At 39.0% G+C, this 24132-nt stretch overlaps 2 protein-coding genes across 3 annotated transcripts in view; one reads left to right on the top strand and one right to left on the bottom strand.

Annotated features, from left to right (window-relative positions):
* Nucleotides 1–24132, bottom strand: part of TBCK (TBC1 domain containing kinase) — a 747174-nt gene that overhangs the window by 679158 nt on the left and 43884 nt on the right. Inside the window, 3 exon segments of the mRNA XM_053703518.1 lie at nucleotides 13006–13101; nucleotides 13104–13136; nucleotides 13139–13216. Coding sequence (XP_053559493.1) covers nucleotides 13006–13101; nucleotides 13104–13136; nucleotides 13139–13196 — 187 coding nt within the window. The 5' untranslated portion in view covers nucleotides 13197–13216.
* Nucleotides 17821–24132, top strand: part of AIMP1 (aminoacyl tRNA synthetase complex interacting multifunctional protein 1) — a 210197-nt gene continuing 203885 nt past the window's right edge. The window contains exon 1 of one of the 2 annotated variants that reach the window (XM_053703515.1): nucleotides 17821–17881. The gene's annotated coding sequence lies outside the window, so the exon portion shown is untranslated. The remainder of the gene's footprint in view (nucleotides 17882–24132) is intronic. The other variant, XM_053703517.1, reaches the window with a different exon arrangement.

Genomic DNA, 24132 nt, shown 5'->3' on the forward strand with positions numbered 1-24132 from the left:
GATCAGAGGGCTGTCAGAAGAGGCTTAGATACAAGTAATCACAGAGGCTAAAAGTGTAGTAATATAACCGTGTTGGCTGTGCAAATCTGGGGAATGGGTAATAAAGGGATTATAATCTTTTAAACAACAATAATTTTGAAGTTGACTTTCCTTTTAAAGGGACAACAAACCTCTTAAAGGGTCAGTAGAACTCAAATTACTTTGCTCCAAAAAAGCCCAAAAGACTGTGTGAGATTTCTCACTATGATAGTGAGTTTTTGATCATCAGACTCATAGGGCCTGATGATAAAAGATTCTCTTGCTTGGAGTGAAATTATAGTGCAGACTTCACAGGGGCTGAACTCACTAATACTATAAGAAAAAGGGTGGTACCTGGAAGTCCCACAGAGATGAGAGATGGTTCCCATAAAACACTCTGCTCAGATGAGATGATCTAAATGGATCCCCGAGAGCTGTGAGAATCTTTCACAATGATTTCTAGAACAGGCACAATTTGCTATTCTTCTCTAAGGGGCATTCCCTACATTTCTGTATTAAAGGAAAGCCCAGTGCAGTACAGCATGCATGGCATACAAGTTTTGTTACACTTACACTTTGTTCATCAGGCCCATAGAGAAGTAATGAAGCTTCCTTGGGAAACTGAAGTCACCGGTTTAATTTTAAATAAAATACATACATGGTGCAATGAAATTTGTAAAAGATGCAAATAAAAGGCACACATAAAATATACAAATTATGACCCTAATTTTTTAAGTACACTGCTATATAGAGAACCTAAATCCATTAAAATATAAAATAAAAAGTGCAAAGTCTATCTGTAATAAAATGTAATCTGAAGTGTAAAAGTGATATAAAATAAAAAGCACAAAGTGTAAATGCAGCAAGAACTCTCATGTCATGCAGTGCTATATTGCACTGGGCTTTTCTCTCCTTTCACATACAGAAATACAGGAACGCAGCTTGGAGAACTATAGGCAAAATCTTTTTTTAGAATCTCATGAGGGATCTCACAGTGCTGTAGGATAATTGAATATCAACTTGTATAAGTGGAGAGCTTTACATCCTCAGGCCTATAGTAAGAAAAAGATTAAAAGGGACATAAAACGATTCAGATAGAACATACCATTTTATCAAATTTGCTTCATTCTCTTAGTATCCTTTGTTGAAAGTGCAATAATGCACTGTTGGAAGCTAGCTGAATACATTGGGTGAGCAAGTGACAAGAGGCATATATGTACAGAATCAGCAGCTATATTCCAGTAGTGCTTTGCTGCTTGTGAGCCTACCTATGTTATACTAATTCCACAAAGGATACCAAAATAATGAAGCAAATTAAATAATAATTTAAATGGGAAAAACTGTATGTTCTATCTGAATCAGGAAAGTTAATTTTGACATTAATGTCCCTTACCCTCTTAACCCCTAGTGCCTTTTTGATGTAGGTATTAAGTCACATAGAACTTTGCCAAGCCTACTATTTTGACGGTAGTTTCTACATGCAGCAAGTTGCAGTCTCACTGTCAGCATTAACAGTGGGAGTGGCAACCTGGAAGTAGAATGCATCTACCTTTCATATGGTAAGGGAGCAAGATAAGTACTGTCCTTACCTATGAAGGCAAATGGCTTCTGCCAGACAGTGACATTGTTTGTAATGATCTTGTGTTTGAGCCTGTGGGATGTGTGGGAGGGCAGCCCATCTTGAGGAGGGGGAAAAGAGGGGCAGGTCCCTAAACTACTGCACAATGGTTTGGCCAGGGCAGGGATGGATGGGACCCTGCACTAAAGAAAAAAAATATTGATAGGATGAGGGAGGTGGGGTCCCTTCATTGCAAAAAAAAAAAAAGTGTGATTGCTTGGGGGGGGGGGGGGAGGTGGTGAGGTGAGAAAGGATCCTGACACTACAGGAAAAAAAATATAATAAATAAAAAATGCAGAAATCTTGTGGTGAACAGTGGGAGGGGGGGGTTAAAGAGATTTTTTTTGGAGGAGGGGGGGTCAGGGAGGATCCGTACACTATAGAAAAAAATAACAAATTAAGAGTTCACAGAGTATATGTAACAAGTTTGTGATTGGCTGGTGGCTGTCACATAATATAAGTGGCTGGCAAATCAAAATACATTTTGAGATATGTAGGAAAAAAAAAATCTACTGCTTATATAAAATACAGAGTGCTATTGCATTGGTCTTTTTATAATGCACTTGGTGATATATGCAAATTATACTGTAATTAATGGTCATTTAAGGGGAAATTAAAGTCAGAATTGAACTATCATGATTCAGACAAAGCATTTAACAGACTTTTCAATTGACTGGCAATTATCAAATTTACTTTCTTCTTTGAATATCCTTCTGCACTACTGGTGATTGGTGTCTACATATATGCGTTTTAAATTGATGCTCTGGAAATAGTGCACAAAAACAATGCTCTACACAGAACATTTTCTGTTTGGACTGTATGCCCTTTAGGTGCTCACATGTTCATGTCATAATTAAAAACAAAATACATATAAAAAACACAAATGGTATTAAATAACAGTAATCCTTAATTCACTAAGCAAAAAAACATAATGGGGGGCACATCTGGCTGCAGGATCACTGATAAAAACACTCCTGCTCACACACATCAAGGGCTATAGTAGTGCAGGTTTTACGTTTAGAGACTAAAAGGTATAAAGAGATACACAAAACATGTTTTCTGAGATAACAGAGTCCTTTCATTTCTGGGGAAAATAATCACATGGCTCACTAAAAGATAACAGTTTTATTAATACCAGTGCTCCAATCATTGGGCTCAATGCACTTCAACAGAAAAACAGACATGATTTCAGGAGCAATTAGTTATTTCTGTGGTGTTTTTTTTTTTTTTTTCGGGAAAAGCGATTTGAAGGAAAGGAAGCTCAAACAAATAACTTGTTTGTGAAGAGCAGGTGGATAAAAATCTATAATTAATAATATTTTTTTTTTAATAATTTCAATTGTATATAACAGTATATATAGAACCAACCAACTCCCCACATCGAAAGAAACCTAATTAACCAATTAACTCCTAAATCGCCAAACCCCCACATCTCAATAAACCTAATTAATATATGAAGCCCCTATACTTTCAGATTTACTTATAGTTATCAAATTTGCTTCATTCTGTTAGTATCCTTTGTTGAAGAAGCAGAAATGCACTACTGAGAGTTAGCTTGGAACACATAGGGTGAGCCAATGACAAAACGGCATATATGTGCAGCCTTCAATCACAGCTAGCTCCCAGTTGTGAATTGCTGCTCCTGAGCCTATATTAAGGGACAGGAAACCCCAACATTTTCTTTCATAATTTGGATTGAGCATAAAATTTTAAACAACTTTCCCATTTATTTAGCCAATCATAGGAAACAAATGTGTGCGGACACCAAGGGCCGCAATCAGGGGTGAAAGGGGTGACTCCTGTCAGAGGCCCACTGGGCCAGGGGCCCGATGAGGCAAGCACAACTATTATTAAAAAAAAGTTATTATTATTTTTTTTAAATGTTAAAAGCCTCCAGAGGGTGCTGCAGTAGAGTGCTATTGAGCGCGGGAAATTTCATTACAAGGAGTAGACCATTAGCATTTTGAGAGGATTTCTTGAGTGTGCACGTAACCACTATGCACTGTGTGAGACAGGCATGGTACTTCAGTTTGTACAGTGGTTCCTGAGTCAGACGGCAGATCCCTTTCGTTTGCAAAGGAGGTAAAACTTTCTTAGGAAAGTTTTTTATTTCTTCGTGCCATTTTGGATTGTAACTTCAGTGTGGTCGTTGTATGGTGGGGCCAGGGGTCCATAAAACACACATTTTTTAGCAATATGCAGCAGTGTAATATATGATTATTTGACAATGTTGTAGAAATGTTAATATTTAAAACCATGCAGAAATGGTTCCTCCTTATATATATAATATATTAATTACATTCCAGTTTACTATCCCTTTATGCAAGGACTTTCCAGATGTCAGAAGGCATTTCATCTAAGATTTTTACATCTGCATAAAATGTTATACTCTCAGGCTAAGATTGCACAGAGTTTAAAATGAAACAGGTTAACTTGACACTGTTCAGTTTACACAGCTGACTTAATTTTGAAATACTTACAAACAAGCCTAAATCCTGCAATTAACCAGATCTAATGCTATGAGACTGAGTACCACAGCTTATGAGTACAGCATTTTCAAAACCCATAAGTACAGCTAACAGATGGGAACAATTGTACACCAGATTTGAAGTGGTGCTCTTGGTTGGGGAAAATGGGGGGGAAAAAACCCCCCAAACATATACATCAATCTTTCAAAAGTACTTTTCTTTATCTACCCATTTCTGAAAGGTCATTAATGTACAATTTTAAATTCAAAGAAGTATTTTTGTTTGCACATTTATAAATATGATTCTTTAAAAAGTGATCTCTTAATTTCTGCTATTTTTATTATTCATGTCACACACTGTTAATTTAGGGAGTCTCATTAGATTAAGGGTGATATGCCGAGGAGAAGGAAAGCTGGATCCCCATTTGAGCACAAAAGGAGTGCCAAAATCTGGAGACAAACTGGCTACCCCGGTCTGACACTATCTCCTTGAGTAACACATGTAAATGGAAGACCTCCCGGGCAAAACTTGAAGCAAGCTCCTGAGCGGTAGGCAGCTTCTTCAAGGAAATGCAATGTGACATTTTAGAAAAAAGGTCAACAGGGAGCTCGACAATAAAGTCCATGGAAAGATGTGGCCAAGGACGCTCACCATTAGCAATTGGTTGGAGAAGCCCCACAGGAAGACGTTGAGGAATCTTGTTCTGTGCACAGACTGAGCAGGAGGCAACATACGCAGCAACATCAGAACGAAGACCTGGCCACCAGAATTGTTGAGTGTCAGACCAAATCATTTGGTTCTTGCCAGGGTGACTTGCTGCTTTAGGATAGTGGCAAGTGTGCAATAGTTTAGTTTGAAGATTCTCAGGTACAAAGCACTTACCACTAGGTTTCTCAGGAGGTGCATTGGTTTGTACAGCCAGGATCTCCTCCCTCAAGGGAGAAGTCAAATTAGTACGTATGGTGGCCAAAACATAGTCAGGAGGTATAATTGGAGTAGGTACAGACTCCTCCTTGGACAGAGGCGAAAATTGTCAAGAGAGGGCATCAGCCCTAACATTTTTACTACCAGGCAGGTAGGAGACCACATAATTAAACTGAGACAAAAATAGCACCTATCTGGCCTGCCGGGGCGACAAACGTTTTGCTTCGGATATAGAAGATGCCTCCATTCCTTGACTACCAAAATTATGGCCAGTAATTCCCTGTCGCCAATTTCATAATTGCACTCCATTGGAGACAATTTTTTAGATAAGAAACCGCACGGATGCAAGGGACCCTCAGGCATAGGACGTTGAGACAAGAGGGCACCTACACCAGTCTTAGACGCATCGACCTCAAAAACGAAAGGCAAGACAGGGTTAGGATGAGCCAGAACTGGAGCGGCAGCAAAGGCAGTCTTAAGACTCTCAAAGGCCTTAATGGCAGTAGGTGACCAGTGGAGTGGATCACTCTCATTACGGGTCATGTTTGTGATAGGTTTGACCAAAGAAGAAAGGTTCTTAATAAACGTTCTATAGTAATTGGCGAAGCACAAAAAAACGTTTGATAGACCGAAGACCAACTGGGCGAGGCCACTGCAGAACTGCAGACAACTTGTCAGGATCCATGGAGAACCGTGCAACGAAGATTACATAACCTAGGAAGGTTACTTGAGTCTGATGGAACTCACATTTCTCGAGGTTTAACAAAACAGGCCATTCAAGCGTAATCTCTGAACTACCCATGTGACATCAGAACAATGAAACTCAAGTGTGGGTGAGTGTATGAGGATGTCGTCTAAGTACACCACAACACACTGGTTTCAACATATCTCATAGGACATCATTAATAAATTCCTGGAAAACAGCAGGAGCATTACATAGGCCACAGGGCATTACAAGATATTAATAATGCCCGCTCCTGGTGTTAAATGCCGTTTTCCCATCCGTGGCCCTCCTTGATCCTAACGAGATTGTACGCTCCTCTCAAATCAAGTTTAGAAAAGACCGTTAGCGCCCTTGAGGCGATCAAAGAGTTTCGTAATGAGCGAATAGGGTAAGCATCTTAATGGTAAGACGATTAAGACCCCTATAATCGATGCATGGTCTCAACTCGCCACTCTTTTTCTTCACAAAGAAGAAGCCAGCAGAGAAGGATAGAGCAGTATATATGGATAATCCCCAGCGACAGAGCACTGGCAATAAACTCATCCATTGCACAATTCTCCACAAGAGACAGACGGTAAAACCCGGCCCCAGAAGGAGGAATGGCTCCGGGTTACAGGTCTATGGCACAATCCTAAGACCAGTGAGAGGGCAACTTACCGGCATGCACCTTGTCAAAAACATCTAGGAACTCTTGGTACTCCGGCAATAGAGATACCCAAGAAGTGCACTGGACTTTGACTGGTTTCCGAAGACAAGTGGAAATACATTGCAGAGACCATGAAAAAATTTCGGACCTGCACAAGTCAAGACTGGGATTGTGCTTTTTGGAGCCAGGTATAACCCAGAACAACCGGAAATGCGGAGAGTTTATCACCTGGAACTGGAGGGTTTCAAAATGGAGAGCCCCAACAGCCATGGATAACGGAGCGGTTTCGTGAGTAACGGAGCGGTTTCATGAGTAACGAGTGCGGGCTGAAGGAGCCTGCCATCAATGGCCTCAATTGCAAGTGGAACGGACCGAGGCAACACAGGAATGGAGTGCTGTGATACAAAAGCACTGTCAATTAAATAGACCGCAGCACCTGAGTCAACAAGAGCCTGGTTGACTATGAGGAGTCCACCCAGGAAAGGACAACCGTGACCAAAGGTTTCTCCTTAGCGGTTCTGGAGAAGGTGGCCCTGTAACCCACAATAGAGGCAGAGCCCCTTCCTCCTCCTAAAGGCCCTCTCTGCCCACGTATAGACCTGTGAATCCCAACTGCATAGACTCAGCAGTAGCTGGTGACTCGGGACAGGAGGCATAGGAGGAAAGGGAGGCACGGGTGGGAACGAAAACATAGGAGACAACGGAACAGGAGGCTTCCGCAAGCACTCCTTGAAAGAGGGCCTCTCTCTGAGTCCGATGTAAATTAGGATATAAAAAAAGACACCAATGCCTCGAGATTCTCTGATAAATCTCTGGCAAGCAACTATCATCTTTAATCGCATCAGAGAGCAATGAAAGAAGGCGGCAACTTAGAGAGTAAAGAGATGAGAAATCCCACCTTAGCTCTGTCAGAGGGAAATGCATGAGGGTAACATCTCAAAATAAATGCCCACCTGGTTCAAAAACCCTCTGCACTGATTAGGATCGCCTCCATATCGCTGAGGTAGAGGTGTAGAACTAGACATGCTCCTGGTAGGACTGGGTGCAGCAGCGGAAACAGGAGCAGCCATAACTTGTAGGACACTCTGATTCAAATGTGCAGTGCAAGTCAGAAGGTTTTGCAGGGCTAGTGCAAATTGATCCAAGCTGTGATCCTGTTCATCCATCCTGGAAATGATGGTGGGTAATGGTGAATATTAGCACCGTCAGAATTCATGGCTCTTGGCTAATGTCAGGTACCAGGAATCAGATTGAGACGTAAAGTGCAAAAATAATCACACCTTTATTAATAACAAAAAATATTAAAAAGTCCACAAGCCAGGAGACAAAGCCAGAGCTGGTAGTCAGACGAGCCAAGTCAGAAGTAGTCTGACAAGCCGGGATCAGGAACTAGGAAACAGCAGTCAGGAACAAGCCAGGGATCAGGAACCAGAAGGGACATCAGAAAAAGCCAGGTAATACACAGGAACTAACAAAACAAGTCTGAGACACACACAAGGGCAAAAGCATACTGAACAGAGGCCCTTTAAAAAATAAGTGTGACATCATAATCCTGGGGACTGCAACCTGTCTCACACTGATGATGTTTACTAGTTTGGCCATAAGAGGATGCCCAGATGAGTGAGCGGCGTTATACACTCTGCATCAAATTGAGTGAGAGAGGTAAGTAAAATGGCAGCCAGCAGCAAATAAACAAAACAGGTGAAACCCTGGCAAATATGTCTATTTTCTGTGGGTGTCTCTGTGAGGGTGTGTGCATATGCCTGTGTGTTTTCTGTGGGTGTCTCTGTGAGGGTGTGTGCATATGCCTGTGTGTTTTCTGTGGGTGTCTCTGTGAGGGTGTGTGTGCGTGTGTGTATATGTCTGTGCAATTTTGTTGGTGGTCTCTGTGAGGGGTGTGTGTGCGTATGTCTTTGTATGTTTTCTGTGAATGCCTCATCGAGGGTGTTTGTGTGCGTATGTCTTTGTGTGTTTTTCTGTGGGTGTCTGTGAGTGTGTATGTCTTTGTGTGTTTTCTGAGGCTGTCTCTGTGAGTGTTTCCTTGAGTGTATGTGCAAGTTTGTGTTTGAGTGTGTGTGTGTCCATTGTCTGTTCCTTTTTAGGACATTTTGAGTTTTGTGTGTTTCTTTGCGTGTCTGCTAGGTGTCTATATGTGAATCCTTATGTGCGAGTGTGTTTTTCAGTGTATGAGTGTGTCTGTGTGTTTCTGTGTTTGTGTGTTACTACCTTTACAACATTTCCAAGTTTGACTACACTTAGGAATAAAGTGCATATAGGTTTTAGTCACTTGGCCAAAAATTTGCACACGTCAAAGGGGAGGGGCACTGATCAATGGTTAAGCAAGGGGTCCCAAAATGTCTAGTGGCTGCCCTGGCAGGCACCAATCAACAGCTAGCTCCCACTAGTGTAGGATATGTGCGTATTCTTTTTCGACATGGAATACCAACAGAATGAAGCACATTTGAAAATAGAAGTGAATTTAATAGTATCTTAAAATTACATGCTCTATCTGAATCATGCACGTTTAATTTTGACTTTTCTATCCCTTAATAGAATAAAGCAAATTAGATAATAGAAGTAAATTGGAAAGCTGTTGTAAAATTGTATGCTCTATCTAAATCATTGTATCAAAACAAAAAAAGAGAAAGAAAAAGAGCATTATTTCTGGCACACTTGTACTAAAATATAAATGGTGTGTCTAAACTGAATAATATAAAGTAGGTAGTAAAAATAAAAATATTTAAAACTTAAAGTGAAGGTAAAGTTATAGTCTTCTGAACACTACTTATCATTTTTTCATAGGTCCTTAATGGTAGTCGCTAATTTTTTTTTTTAGATAACTGCTTTATTTTTCTAAATATATATAAATCTAATTCCCTACCGTTGGTCTCCTGACTCCTCCCCAGACATACTTCCTTCTTCTAGAGCTTGTGACGTCTTCAGCGGTCCCACCCGCTGTTTCCGTGTCACAAATGCAAGTTCACGAATCTGACTACTACGCTTAATATTAAATGTGCATGCGCTACTTCGACGATGTTGACGTACACTGCGCATGCGGTAATCGCCTCACCGATGCTGACGTACACTGCGCATGTGCTATTCACATGATACCTTCTCAACTGACATTAACGCATGCGCCAAACTGGCGTGTTAGCGAAACGGGAGCGGCAATAAAATTTGAAAAGCGCATGCGCAGATGAGAATGGAGGCGGATGACGTGGAGTCACCGCCGCCTAACGACCAGAATCTCAATTGGATAAGAGGAAAACGTGATCGTTAGGTTAAAAAAAACAAAACATGTATACGGTTCAATTTGTGAAGTTTTTAGGGATAGATTTATAACGGTGGAAAACTCGATTTAGACTACAAATGATAAAAAAATTATGAATGAAAGTCCTATTGGTTTTAATAAAATAATGCTATACTACATTGACAAGAGAGTAACTTTACCTTCACTTTAACCTTTAATCTAGCCAATAAGAACAAGACATACACTTAAAAAAATAAGTAAAAAACACAAACACAAGCACTCTACTCCCAACAAGGATACCAGTGAATCCAAACACATATCACGCTAAGATATAAAAGGCTCAGCTAAATCAATACAGAGATCAGCACAATATGTGTGATTTTCCCATTGTTAAGTGTTGGCAACAATATAGTTATTGACAGGGATCTTTTGTAACTTTAAATAACAGGCAGTATATTAGGCTTTTTCTTCTAAGATTGCTCTGCTGTCATGTACTCAGCAGCATAAAGTATTCAGGGGTGACAACAAAAGATATATTGGTGCACATCCAACCACTTAAGTCCACTCTTTCATGGCATATTAGTATATGCTTCTGTCTGCCAAATATACTTACATAGCTTCTAATAAGATTGGGATAAACATCTCGCAATAATATGAGGCTTATATTTGTGCTGCAAAAACAAATATACTTCTATCTGCTAAATATATTTACATAGTTCAAATAAAATTGAGATTAACATCTTGCAATAGTATTGACTTATATTTATGCTGCAAAATTTTTTTGGCTTTTTAAAAAATGCCTTTAAATGAAATGGGATCTTAGTCACACAATATCATCATATTCTGCTAAGCCAGTCTACCACTTACAAGGTGTCCCACATCAGACCGGTCCTGGACCGGTCTGATGTGGGACACCTTGTAAGTGGTAGACTGGCTTCAGTCTACCACTTACAAGGTGTCCCACATCAGACCGGTCCTGGACCGGTCTGATGTGGGACACCTTGTAAGTGGTAGACTGGCTTAGCAGAATATGATCATATTGTGTGACTAAGATCCCATTTCATTTAAAGGCATTTTTTAAAAAGCAAAAAAAATTTTTGCAGCATAAATATAAGTCAATACTATTGCAAGATGTTAATCTCAATTTTATTTGAACTATGTAAATATATTTAGCAGATAGAAGTATATTTGTTTTTGCAGCACAATATAAGCTCATATTATTGCGAGATGTTTATCCCAATCTTATTAGAAGCTATGTAAGTATATTTGGCAGACAGAAGCATATACTAATATGCCATGAAAGAGTGGACTTAAGTGGTTGGATGTGCACCAATATATCTTTTGTTGTTTTGTAATTATTTTGGTCACTTTGGTAGCACTCCCACAATATGTGTGTTAAGTTTAAACAGTCCTTTGTGGTGTGCGTAACCAAAAAAAACCCTCTGTTGTATTCAGGGGGTGACCATTCCTCACCATTGATTTACTGCTCTCCTTTCACACTCAGAAACTGACTTCTGAACTTTTTAATCTAATCACAGCGCAAGCTCTACATAAAAGTGAGAGAGCTTCTTCTTGCATACTGTATAGCACTTCATATTAATCACCAACCTCAAGAGCAAACCTTTGTCTGCTCTGTAAGTAAATATTGGGGTATTGCTTTATATAGAATGTTGAGAAGTGGTTTTATAAGAATTTGTGTTTACATAGGGAGAGATAGGTTGGGATGTTTTAACACAACTGTTTTTTTTATCTATTGTGAACATTAAGCATATTACACTATGTGGATGTCCCTTGTGCACTTTGTTTTATTTTAGATCTGTATAGTGCAGTGTTTTTCAACCAGTGTGCCGTGGCACACTAGTGTGCCGTGAGAGATCCTCAGGTGTGCCACGGCAGACTGACAACAGTGTGACATATTTTTTAAACTTTGCTTGTTTTTTACTCCCAGTGCAAGGGTAGTTTGTAGGAGGCATGGCATAACAGCACAATACATACAGTATGTGTGTGTTTGTGTGTATGTGTATATATATATATGCTGTATTAGGCTACAATGTGTGATTTTTTTTAAATTTTGGGATGGTGGTGTGCCACAGGGATTTTTTAATGTAAAAAAGTGTGCCACGGCAAAAGAAAGGTTAAAAATCACTGGTATAGTGGATATGTATATGTAAGATTATATATAGGTATAGATATATATAGTAATATCTATTTAAAAATACTTAGAACATATTTCCCTATGTGAAGAACATTGGGATGTGAAATATTGACAGTAAGAGGTTGATTTATTAAACCCGAAGCCTGCCTTCAACTGTAGGTTCTCACAAGAGAACCTGCACGCCATATTTAACAAACAGTGGTCATAAGGTGGCGAATTTCAATCTCCCCGGTCAAGTCCGACCAGGGAGATTGACAGCTGCTGCCCGTGCGTGATTGACTGTGCGCAGGCAGGGGGCTGGATTGCGCGCGAGCCACAAAATAGATCTCGTGTGCAATTATGAATCCGCCAGGGGAATTCAGCCCGCCAGAGGTGAGCTGCAGCGGTCAAGGGCATGTATGTGTGCCCCTGTCCGCCTCAGCTTGATAAATCACCCCCGTAAATACAATAATTAAACACTATTGCATAACTATGGTTTTTCATGTTTTCAGCTACAGTATATATATATATATATATATATATATATATATATATATATATATATACACACACACATATACACACACACATATATATATATATATTATAATAGTATATATATATTATATACTGTATGTTTATGTGTGTACATATGTATTTAGATGTGTTTATATGTAATTACAGACATATATTCACACATAAATACAGACATATATATATTTAAAAAAACAAAAAATATTAGACAGTGTTATTATGAGTGTAACTGTTCTTTTAAATGTAATTTTGATGTGTTTTGTGAGCGTAACAGTTTACCAGAGCTCTGAAATTCAATTGCACTCAAACGAACGATTTTACTTTCAACTTGTAATACACACGCAATAAATCCCTTTTTGCTTGTGCCAAAGTAAGCGTACCACTCACAACCTAGCCCTATATGTTTTTCTTTAATAACAACAAATGGGACATTTCAGTGGCAGAGTAAAAACTCTCTATAGCCACATTAAATCGTAAAAAGAGGCAATCCCAGGTTGTCAGAATAGCCCAGCTTTAACATTAGCTGGTAACAAAAACAATTATTTTGACTAACACATCTGAACTCAAGTTGAAACTTTCCATAACAACTAGCTACACATTTTACTTTAAAAAATAAAGTTTTGCTTCACTAGCCAAAATGATTATAGTTTTTGTTTCAGACAAAGTTCATTCTTTTTTATTTAGCTTACCATGTTTTCCACGAGTGATATCCACGTACTGGCAAAGTCTGGGGTGCACAAAAGTCTTCAGAATTTGAAATCTTCCCAAAATTTTAATGGAGTTTGAGTAAGAGGAAGACCATTGCTTCCACAAACATCAGTGGGAGAGCTGACGCGAAAAACGTAAATGCACCCAGTTCTGCATCTTTCAAAGGAGACATTTTCTACAGTCGGCAAAAACCTGTAAAGATAATTTGGAGAGAAAATATTTAGGGATCTGTATCTGCAAAAAATAGCTGAATATCAATGCTGACAATGCTAGAATATAATGTAACACATTTTAACTAAGTTTACGATTTTGACTAAGAGGCAACAGATATACATAATATCACATTTTCAGAAATCTTTTCTTTTAACCACATGGTGTGTATTTGTAATTAAATATAGATTAGATACTTTTTAAAATATTACTGTTTCTTTACACTGCAACTAAAAGTCAAAAGTTGAAGACCCGCATAACAGAACTGATTTATAAAAAAAGGGTTATCTGTTTTATTTAAAGTGACACTCAAGTCAAAATTAAACTTTCATGATTCAGATAGAGTATGCGGTTTTAAACCACTTTACAATTAACTTCAATTAACAAAATATGCACAGTCTTTTTATATTTACTTTTTTTTGAGTCATCAGCTCCTACTGAGCATGTGCACAGAATATATGTATATGCATTTGTGATTGGCTGATGGCTGTCACATGATACAAGATGGGGAGTGGAAATAGAAATAACGGAAATTTATCAGAAAAAAACACACTACTCATTTGAAGTTCAGAGTAAGTGCTATTGCATTGTCTTTTTTATCATGCATTTGTTAATTATGCAAATCTACTGTATTTACTAGTCCTTGAATGAATAAATCTGATAGGTTTGATGAATTTAATATCATATTGTTCTTCCTATCTCTCTTTTACTGTACTCACATTGATTGCTGCATCACAGTTGATATAAACACAACATAGCATTGAGGAGCAGTGTACTAGATGTATAAGAAATCACGATAGATTGAAAAAAATAAAGGGAGGGGGGAAAAAGTTAGCCAAAGAAAAATTCAAGGCATAAATATTGGTAATTGTATCTACTTAAATCTGTAAAAAAAACTGTTTAAAAAAAGAGCTCACTCAAAAGCAAAATTTCCCCTCCTGCTCTTTATCAGTGCAGGTTTTCAAACATAGACATTAAGGCCCAGATTTCAAGTGGAGCCCACTATATGAATAGCAAACACTCTGGTATTACAAGTGAAAAGAGAATGTTTAGTACAGCCATATCTCTTTAGTGTGCCTATACTTTCAATAAGATAGCGTAGCCAAGCTAAACATCACTCATATTACAAGTTATGAATTATGTGTTGAGCTATAACAGCTCTAAAAAAGTAAGTCAGGAGTTCCTGAATGCTGTGCAGCTGTCTCTGAGTGCTGGAGAGCACCAAGGGCTGAGAGTTTTGCAGGGTCATGAGATGTGTACCCAGTCTGATTTGATAATGCAGTCCATTTCCGTGTTTTGTATGTTTCTAGGGAAATTACAAAAGGGCCTGTGTCACCCTTGTTTGTATGCATTTGCCCAAAAACTGTAACTAACTCTTCAATTTTGCTTTTAATCTAGCTGTATGCTTGCATACGGCAGTGCTAAACAGTATATAGAATAAAAAATAAAAAAAAAAACATGTTCTACTGAGTGAAGAAAAAAGCTTTTTAAACTATTTTTTAGAGCCCCTTCAGGTTAGCGCTCAAGCAAAAGGCAGCAAAGAGTTTTGTAGCCCCTTAGAAGTCTGTAAGGTGAGGGATTTACTATGGCCACAATATCCAACTTCCAAATGTTAGGGAACCTGAGGCTTTCACTCGAGCTCTACCTTTTTATTTTCATCTTGTAATATGAGCATAAGAATAAGAGCGTTATTGATTTAACTTGAGTGGTGTTAGCTCAACAGCGCTAATGTTTTTGCCCTTACGCTTGTAATCTGTGCCTATATATTCTCACAAGTGTCTTTTAAGCAAGCAAATGAAATAAAAGCACAATGCTTTAAATATTCCTTTCCAAAGTATTATTAAATATTTAAGCCTTTTCTATCTTCATATTAAAACAGTATTTATTAATTTTTTGAAACATAAAAAAAAAGATTTTTGGTGCAAAAAATATTGTCTGCAGTTTAATAAGATTTTTTTAAACCCTGGAGACTTGTTTTGTGTTCTACATATTTTATTTTTTTCAAATGGGCTGAGGATTTATTCATACTGTATTTCTTTTGGAACACCAATGTCACATGCAAGATATCTCTGTGGTTAAAATGTCATTGGTAATTAAAATTGGCCACAGCAATTACACTTTTTTGGAAGAAAACAATTACTCAAGTTATTCAAACCCTGGTAACCTATTTGATGCCAGAGAGGGCTGTAAAACAATGTTGAACCTGCAATATCATGGATAGTGACACCTTAGTTTACTCAAGATTTTAGCCTATGGCATTACTGTCTTGATATTCCAAACACAGACTAATCGCAGAAGCAAACTTTACTTGATGAGAACTCCTAGCACAATTACAATTTCATATGCAGGGGTGCAAAAATAACAATATACTGTAATTTACTAGTCATGGAAATAAATGGTACTAGCCCAGAGACAAATAGTTATTAATCCACTTAGTAATGAAGACAGGGAAAAGGCTAATGTTTTACTCACTACAATTCCTTAATAATCTGAGGCTAATTGACAAGTGAAAAGTGTCTGCCCTGTTTATATCTTCTTGTGAATACACAGTAGCCCTGTCACATCAGAGCCTTTGTTTATTGCACACAAGACATCATGCATGTCAGCATTGAGATTATTAATTGTAGTTATGAATCTTTGGGTAAAGACTCTTCTTAAATTGGGGGGTAATTTATAATGTATTAATGGTATTTTATAAATATGAAGAAAAGCAAGTTGTCCCATTGTTTTACTGTAACTATACAACTATTGTGACTAATATACAAACAGCACAGAACGTAGGAGTCAAAGGTTGCTTTTAAATCTAGGGGCATATATTCCTTAAAGTGGCAAAGGGACAGTCAAGTCAAATTAAACTGTCATGATTCAGATAGAGCATGCAATTTTAAACAACTTTCTAATGTACTTGCATTAACAAAATGTAAAACAGTCTTTTTAGATTTAGACTTTGTGAGGCCCCAGCTCCTACTGGGCATGTGCAAGAATTCACAGAATATATGTATATGCATTTGTGATTGGCTGATGGCTGTCACATGATACAGGGGAGTGAAGATAGAAATAACTTTCAAATTTGTCAGAAAAAAAAATCTACTACTCATTTGAAGTTCAGACTAAGTGCTATTGCATTGTCTTTTTATCATGCATGTGTTGATTATGCAAATCTACTGTATTTACTGACCCTAGAAATTAAAATCTTGTTTACCCCAACGATTGAGAGGTTTGATTGGCATAACATTAAACTGTGTAACATTCAGTTCTGCTTTCTGTATCACTGGAGATGCAAAATCAAAACTCTTTTCTGCTACCTTTGGCAATCATTTTTGGGGTTTATAGTATAGGGGTTATTCTGAAAGAAGGGTCATTTGAAATAAAATAAACAAATATGATCATGGAGTAGATTCATTATTGACCCTCTACAGCTTCACCAGTGTTATATTTGTTCATGGAGCCCATTCATTAAATAATGGAGATGTGTGTGAGGTTTAGAGCTTAGTTTCTCAACCTGGGGTACAGTACCTGGAGCTTTGGCAAGGGGTACTCAGTGGCTTGCCCTTTCATTATCTTTTACCCACATTCAGGGGCATTTCACTTATTTTGTTACCTAGTAATATGTATGGTGCATTTGGGGTACTTAGGACAAATATGTATGCCTGATGGGGTACTTGCTACAAAAAGGGTGAGAAACACTGGTTTAGACTAGTTTCCCAAGAATAACACATTATTTGGACAGCCTGCAGATGGTTCTCAGTGAATCTACAATATGATTATAATGTAAGCATCTTGTAATAATCAGTGGCACAGGCATCTAGAGCCGGTGTGTAATTTATTATGCCTCTTGAGTGAGTATGATCTGCTAGCACAGCACAGGCTGCAGTCCTCTTTTCTCGCTGTCTCACCCTGTGATCCTCCAGCCTGATAGATTCTCCCTCCCTGTAGCCTGGCAGCTCAGGATGTCAGCGTTACTGCTGCACTAGGTATGAACAGGGGCTGCTCCATGTATTCTCACATGATCAGTGACATCACTGGCCAGCGACAGCCTGGGAGAGGAAGGGGAGTGTGAGAACAAATATGGGTGCTGGTGTATAGCAGAGAGAGCCAGAGAGTTCTTGTGTACTGCAGCTATGCTGCATGATAGATTGAAGGAAGCAGGAAACCAGGGACATATGCTTTGTAAAATTATATATATATTTATTTATTTTAAATGCAGCTGAGTGACTGTGTCAGATACAGAGCAAGTATCTAATTTCCTAAAAACAAAACAAGCAAAAAGTTGGCACTTTTTCATATTAATGTCGTTAACGTAAGCATCAACAATAAACTACAGTGAATATTAGATATTCTGTGCTGTGAGAGAATTTTCATGTTAATAGTGCTGGTGGCTGCGGATCTATGCCATAGTATTATAGCGATAGAACTGACTATATAGCATGTACACTATAGGAATTATATGGTTGCAGATGTGCTCACCTAGCACATATAGCGCAGGGGAGAGCTGTACTTTACTAATACAAAACCAGTCTAATAACGCTGCAGGACCCTGACTGCACCTCATCCCATAGGAATGCTAATGGGCTGAGCTACAGTCCCACATGATCTGTGACATCAGTACTCGGCGACCTGTCTGCCAGCAGCAAGCCCAGGAAACAAGTAAGGCCGTGACTTCGTCTCTTACTACACATGCTGCTTTTATATAAAAAGCTGTAATCTTCACTTTACTGCTTCTTATGAAACTGCATTGCACAGAGCAGGGAGGGTGAGGAATACTCTTGGCAGGAAACCTTAGTGCATCGGTAAAACGTGAATAATAGAATGAACCACCTGTAACAGGGGATTACTGGAAACTAGTATGGGCATATGTGCAGAACATGTTTGTTTGCCTGGTGTTACCAAATAGAAAAAAACAAGCTCAATTAACCCTTTCATGACATAGGCAATTGTTCAAGTTCTGAACGTAAACGAAACCTTGAATTTCAGCTATATGTCTTTTTCAACCATAATTTACCCCTTTCACATTAAGTGCACCCACACTAATTATATATTGTTTTTTAGAGGACAGATAGGGCTTTCTTTTGGCATAAAAGATTTATTTCTCAACTATAATTTTATATAAAAAAAATCAAAGTAAGTGTGAGAAATTAAGAAATTTGAAGCTTTCCAAATGATTTTATTGTGAATATCATCATCCTGATATATGTTACTGCAATAAAACACCCATACTTGTGTTAAGCGATGTCCCATGAGTATAACGATACCCCCCATGTACAGGTTTTCTGAGTTTTCTGGAATTTACAAGGCCCAACATACGGCCTACCCATTTACATAGAAATCTGGCACATTCATTTTCTGGGCTTAAGTTGCCTTTCATACATTATAGCAGCCCAGGAATGAAAATGACCCCATCATGGCATACCATTTACAAAAGTAGACACCCTAGGGTATTCCAAAAGGGCCATGTCACGTCTTTTTGTGAAGCCCCTTAGTCACAACACCTGGCCAAATGTAGTGGTCATTTTTGTTGTATGCGTTTTTTACACAAACACTGCACTTTGCTGTTTCTGTCATCAAGCTTTTATGTTTTACTGCTAGACAAACACACATATTTGTGTTTGTCAATGTCCTACGAGTACAACAGTACCCCCCATGTACAGGTTTCACGGGGTTTACAGGAGTTACTGGGCCAAATATGGGGTCTGCCCATTTCAGTCTTTATGCATGGAAATTTGGCACCTTAATTTTCTGTGCCTATGTCCTCTTTGAGACATTATAGCAGCCCAGGAATGAAAATTACCCCATCATGGCATACCATTTTCAAAAGAAGACACCCTAGGGTATTCCAAAAGGCCCATGTCACATATTTTTGTGAAGCCCCTTAGTCACACAACACCTGGCCAAATGTAATGGTGATTTTTTTTGCATGCGTTTTTTGCACAAACACTGCACTTTGGCTGTCTCTGTCATCAACCTTTTATGTTTTGCTGCTATAAAACACACATATTAGTGTTTGTCAAGGTCCTACGAGTAAAACAGTACCCCCCATGTACAGGTTTTATGGGGTTTACAGAAGTTACAGGGCCAAATATGGGGTCTGCCCATTTCAGTTTTTATGCATGGAAATTTGGCACCTTAATTTTCTGTGCCTATGTCCTCTTTAAGACGTTATAGCAGCCCAGGAATGAAAATTACCCCATCATGGCATACCATTTTCAAAAGAAGACACCCTAGGGTATTTCAAAAGGCCCATGTCACATATTTTTGTGAAGCCCCTTAGTCACAACACCTGGCCAAATGTAATGGTGATTTTTTTTGCATGCGTTTTTTGCACAAACACTGCACTTTGGCTGTCTCTGTCATCAACCTTTTATGTTTTGCTGCTATAAAAACACACATATTAGTGTTTGTCAAGGTCCTACGAGTAAAACAGTACCCCCCATGTACAGGTTTTATGGGGTTTACAGAAGTTACAGGGCCAAATATGGGGTCTGCCCATTTCAGTTTTTATGCATGGAAATTTGGCACCTTAATTTTCTGTGCCTATGTCCTCTTTAAGACGTTATAGCAGCCCAGGAATGAAAATTACCCCATCATGGCATACCATTTTCAAAAGAAGACACCCTAGGGTATTTCAAAAGGCCCATGTCACATATTTTTGTGAAGCCCCTTAGTCACAACACCTGGCCAAATGTAATGGTGATTTTTTTTGCATGCGTTTTTTGCACAAACACTGCACTTTGGCTGTCTCTGTCATCAACCTTTTATGTTTTGCAGCTATAAAACACACATATTAGTGTTTGTCAAGGTCCTACGAGTAAAACAGTACCCCCCATGTACAGGTTTTATGGGGTTTACAGAAGTTACAGGGCCAAATATGGGGTCTGCCCATTTCAGTTTTTATGCATGGAAATTTGGCACCTTAATTTTCTGTGCCTATGTCCTCTTTAAGACGTTATAGCAGCCCAGGAATGAAAATTACCCCATCATGGCATACCATTTTCAAAAGAAGACACCCTAGGGTATTTCAAAAGGCCCATGTCACATATTTTTGTGAAGCCCCTTAGTCACAACACCTGGCCAAATGTAATGGTGATTTTTTTTGCATGCGTTTTTTGCACAAACACTGCACTTTGGCTGTCTCTGTCATCAACCTTTATGTTTTGCAGCTATAAAACACACATATTAGTGTTTGTCAAGGTCCTACGAGTAAAACAGTACCCCCCATGTACAGGTTTTATGGGGTTTACAGAAGTTACAGGGCCAAATATGGGGTCTGCCCATTTCAGTTTTTATGCATGGAAATTTGGCACCTTAATTTTCTGTGCCTATGTCCTCTTTAAGACGTTATAGCAGCCCAGGAATGAAAATTACCCCATCATGGCATACCATTTTCAAAAGAAGACACCCTAGGGTATTTCAAAAGGCCCATGTCACATATTTTTGTGAAGCCCCTTAGTCACAACACCTGGCCAAATGTAATGGTGATTTTTTTTGCATGCGTTTTTTGCACAAACACTGCACTTTGGCTGTCTCTGTCATCAACCTTTTATGTTTTGCTGCTATAAAACACACATATTAGTGTTTGTCAAGGTCCTACGAGTAAAACAGTACCCCCCATGTACAGGTTTTATGGGGTTTACAGAAGTTACAGGGCCAAATATGGGGTCTGCCCATTTCAGTTTTTATGCATGGAAATTTGGCACCTTAATTTTCTGTGCCTATGTCCTCTTTGAGACATTATAGCAGCCCAGGAATGAAAATTACCCCATCATGGCATACCATTTTCAAAAGAAGACACCCTAGGGTATTTCAAAAGGCCCATGTCACATATTTTTGTGAAGCCCCTTAGTCACAACACCTGGCCAAATGTAGTGCTCCTTTTTTTTTGTATGCGTTTTTTGCACAAACACTGCCCTTTGGCTGTTTCTGTCATCAACCTTTTATGTTTTGCTGATATAAAACACACATATTTGTGTTTGTCAATGTCCTAAGAGTAAAACAGTACCCCCCATGTACAGGTTTTATGGGGTTTACAGATGTTACAGGGCCAAATATGGGATCTGCCCATTTACATAGAAAATTGGCACATTCATTTTATGGGCCTTTGTCCTCTTTGAGACATTATAGCAGCCCAGGAATGAAAATTACCCCATCGTGGCATACCATTTATAAAAGTAGACAACCCAGGGTATTGAAAAAGGACTATGTTTAGTCTTTGTTTGTAGCCACTTAGTCACAACATCTGGCCAAAGGTAATGTTCATATTTCAGTTTTAGTTTATCACAAAAACACTGCCTTTTTGCTGTTTATATCATCCTTTTATGTTTTACTGCTATAATACACCCATCTTTGTGTTCAGCGATGTCCCATGAGTACAACAATACCCCCTATGTACAGGTTTTATGTGGTTTTAGGAAGTTACAGTGCCCAATATAGGGTCTGCCAATTTGCATGGAAATTGGGCATATTGATTTTATGGACCTTTGTTGCCTTTGAGACAGTATGGCAGCGCAGGAATGAAAATTACCCCACCATGGCATACCATTTGCAAAAGTAGACAACCCAGGGTATTAAAAAAGGACTATGTTTAGTCTTTTTTTGTAGCCACTTAGTCACAAAACCTGGTCAAATTTAGTGGTCATATTTTTTATTTGCTTTTTTCACACAGACTTTGCATGTTTTCTATTTAGATCAACATCATTATATTTTTTACTGCTATAATACACCCATATCTGTGTTCAGTGATCTCCCATGAGTGCAACAATACCCCCTATGCACAGGTTTTATGTGGTTTTAGGAAGTTACAGGGCCCAATATAGGGTCTGCATAGAAATTTGGCACATTGATTTTCTGGCCCTATGTTGCCTTTGAGACAGTATGGCAGCCCAGGAATGAAAATTACCCCCCTCATGACATACCATTTGCAAAAGTAGATAACTCAGGATATTCTAAAAGGAGTATTTTAGTTGTTTTGTATAACTTATAATGGCCTTAGAGTGGATGGGCTTAACATATAAAGGGACAGGACAAGGTCAGGGGATTTATGAAGTTAGGAATACAGAATAATAAAATAAAATAAATTAGGAACACATACAGATTGCTTTCAAATTAAAAGTTTAACTCTGTGTGATATATTCGAAAGCAATCAGTGATACAGAGGCCAGGTTGAGAGGGGCAGTCAGGGCAATGGTAACTAGAATCCCTCCTCCCTCCTTTTTTATAGCAGACTCTGCATCTTTTCTGGGGTGTTAATTTGCAGGCAGTGGGGGGGATCCTAGTGGGAAAATGCCTGCCACAGAGTCGCTCAACATTTTCAGATTGAACAGTGGGAGGATTAGGGGTCTGGTTAAACAAAATATCAGATGTTACATTTAACACAAATTCCAAAAAAGTATAAGTTTTCCCTGTGCCTGTTTTTTTGTACAGCACATATGCATTATATACTGCGATCTGCATAATATAAAAGGCTACTTTTTTGTACCAAGTTCTAGTTTTTCTTTGAATTAGATATGGCTGCAGGCACCGGTCAGCTAAATCTACCCCCCCCCATGTTTTTGTTGTACTCCACAATGCACTTTGGCTTTCGGATCTGTGCAGATCTTCCCTTCACAGACACTGGCACTGTAGCTTCATCGTGCATTGTGGAGAGCATGTACACATCTTTTTTATCAGTGTACCGAAGGGCCAGTAGCTCATTGTGGCGTAAAGCTGACGTTGTGCCCCTACTTTTTTTTCCATATGTCAGCTTCTGGGGGAAACCTTTGCGATTTTTTCTTGTTGTGCCACAGGCCACGGTTTCAAAATAAAACAAAAATTTTAATAGCTCTGTGCTGGTGTAAAAATTATCGAGCCACAAATGGTACCCTTTATTTAGCAGGGGTAGTAGGAGATCCCACACAATTTTCCCACTTGTGCCAACTGAATCTGGGCAGCCAGGTGGATCCAAGTGGCTATCCTTTCCCTGGTAGATGCGAAATGCCCAGGTATACCCAGTACTGCATTCACAGAGCTTATAAAATTTTACCCCATAGCGGGACCTCTTGGATGGTATATATTGCTTGAAAAGCAATCTCCCCTTAAATTTCATGAGGGACTCATCAATGCAAATGTCCTGCTCAGGTATGTAAACTTCTTTAAATTTTTGGGACAGGTGGCTTATCAGGGGCCTTAGTTTATATAACCTGTCATGCAGGGGGTCATTTTTGGGGGGGCACTTGGTATTATCATTAAAATGGAGAAACCGCAGCAATTGTTCATATCTGTCCCTCTTCATAACCCCTGGAAAAAGAGGGGTAGCCAGGATGGGGTTCTGGCTCCAGTATGAACGAATGCTGGGTTTCTTCACAATCCCCATTATTAATGTCAGGGCCCAAAACTTTTTAATCTCTGGTATGTCAGTGGGATGCCAGGTATTTTTTCTGACATACAGAGATTGGGGATTTTTGGACAGATACTGGCTGGCATATAAATTTGTTTGAGCAACTATATGCTCAAACATAGCATCTGTCAGAATCAGTGACATATAGTTTATTGGCTCACATACTGGAACATCACTTGTTATGCCAGGAGTCTCAGTAAATTCTGGCATTTCTGGGGCAGTGAAATTTGGGGGTATCCAATTTTGGTCATTTGTGCGACGCCTCCTTTTAGGTGGCGGGCAGGGAGCACCAGCATCAGATGTATCACTCAGGGGCTCTATATCTGATGCCGTAAGGGTTGCGCTGTCAGACAGAGCAGAGAGGGTTTCACTCCCTGAATCTGCGGCAAGAATGGCATAAGCCTCTTCTGCTGAATAGCGTGCCATAAGGGATTTTTTTCAGTACAAAGTACCACTTCACCACCACCAATTACCACTTCACCTTCCCCAAAATCCCACTAAACCACCCCAATTACCACCTCCCAATTAC

Source organism: Bombina bombina, chromosome 2, assembly GCF_027579735.1.
Source record: "Bombina bombina isolate aBomBom1 chromosome 2, aBomBom1.pri, whole genome shotgun sequence".
NCBI lineage: Eukaryota > Metazoa > Chordata > Amphibia > Anura > Bombinatoridae > Bombina > Bombina bombina.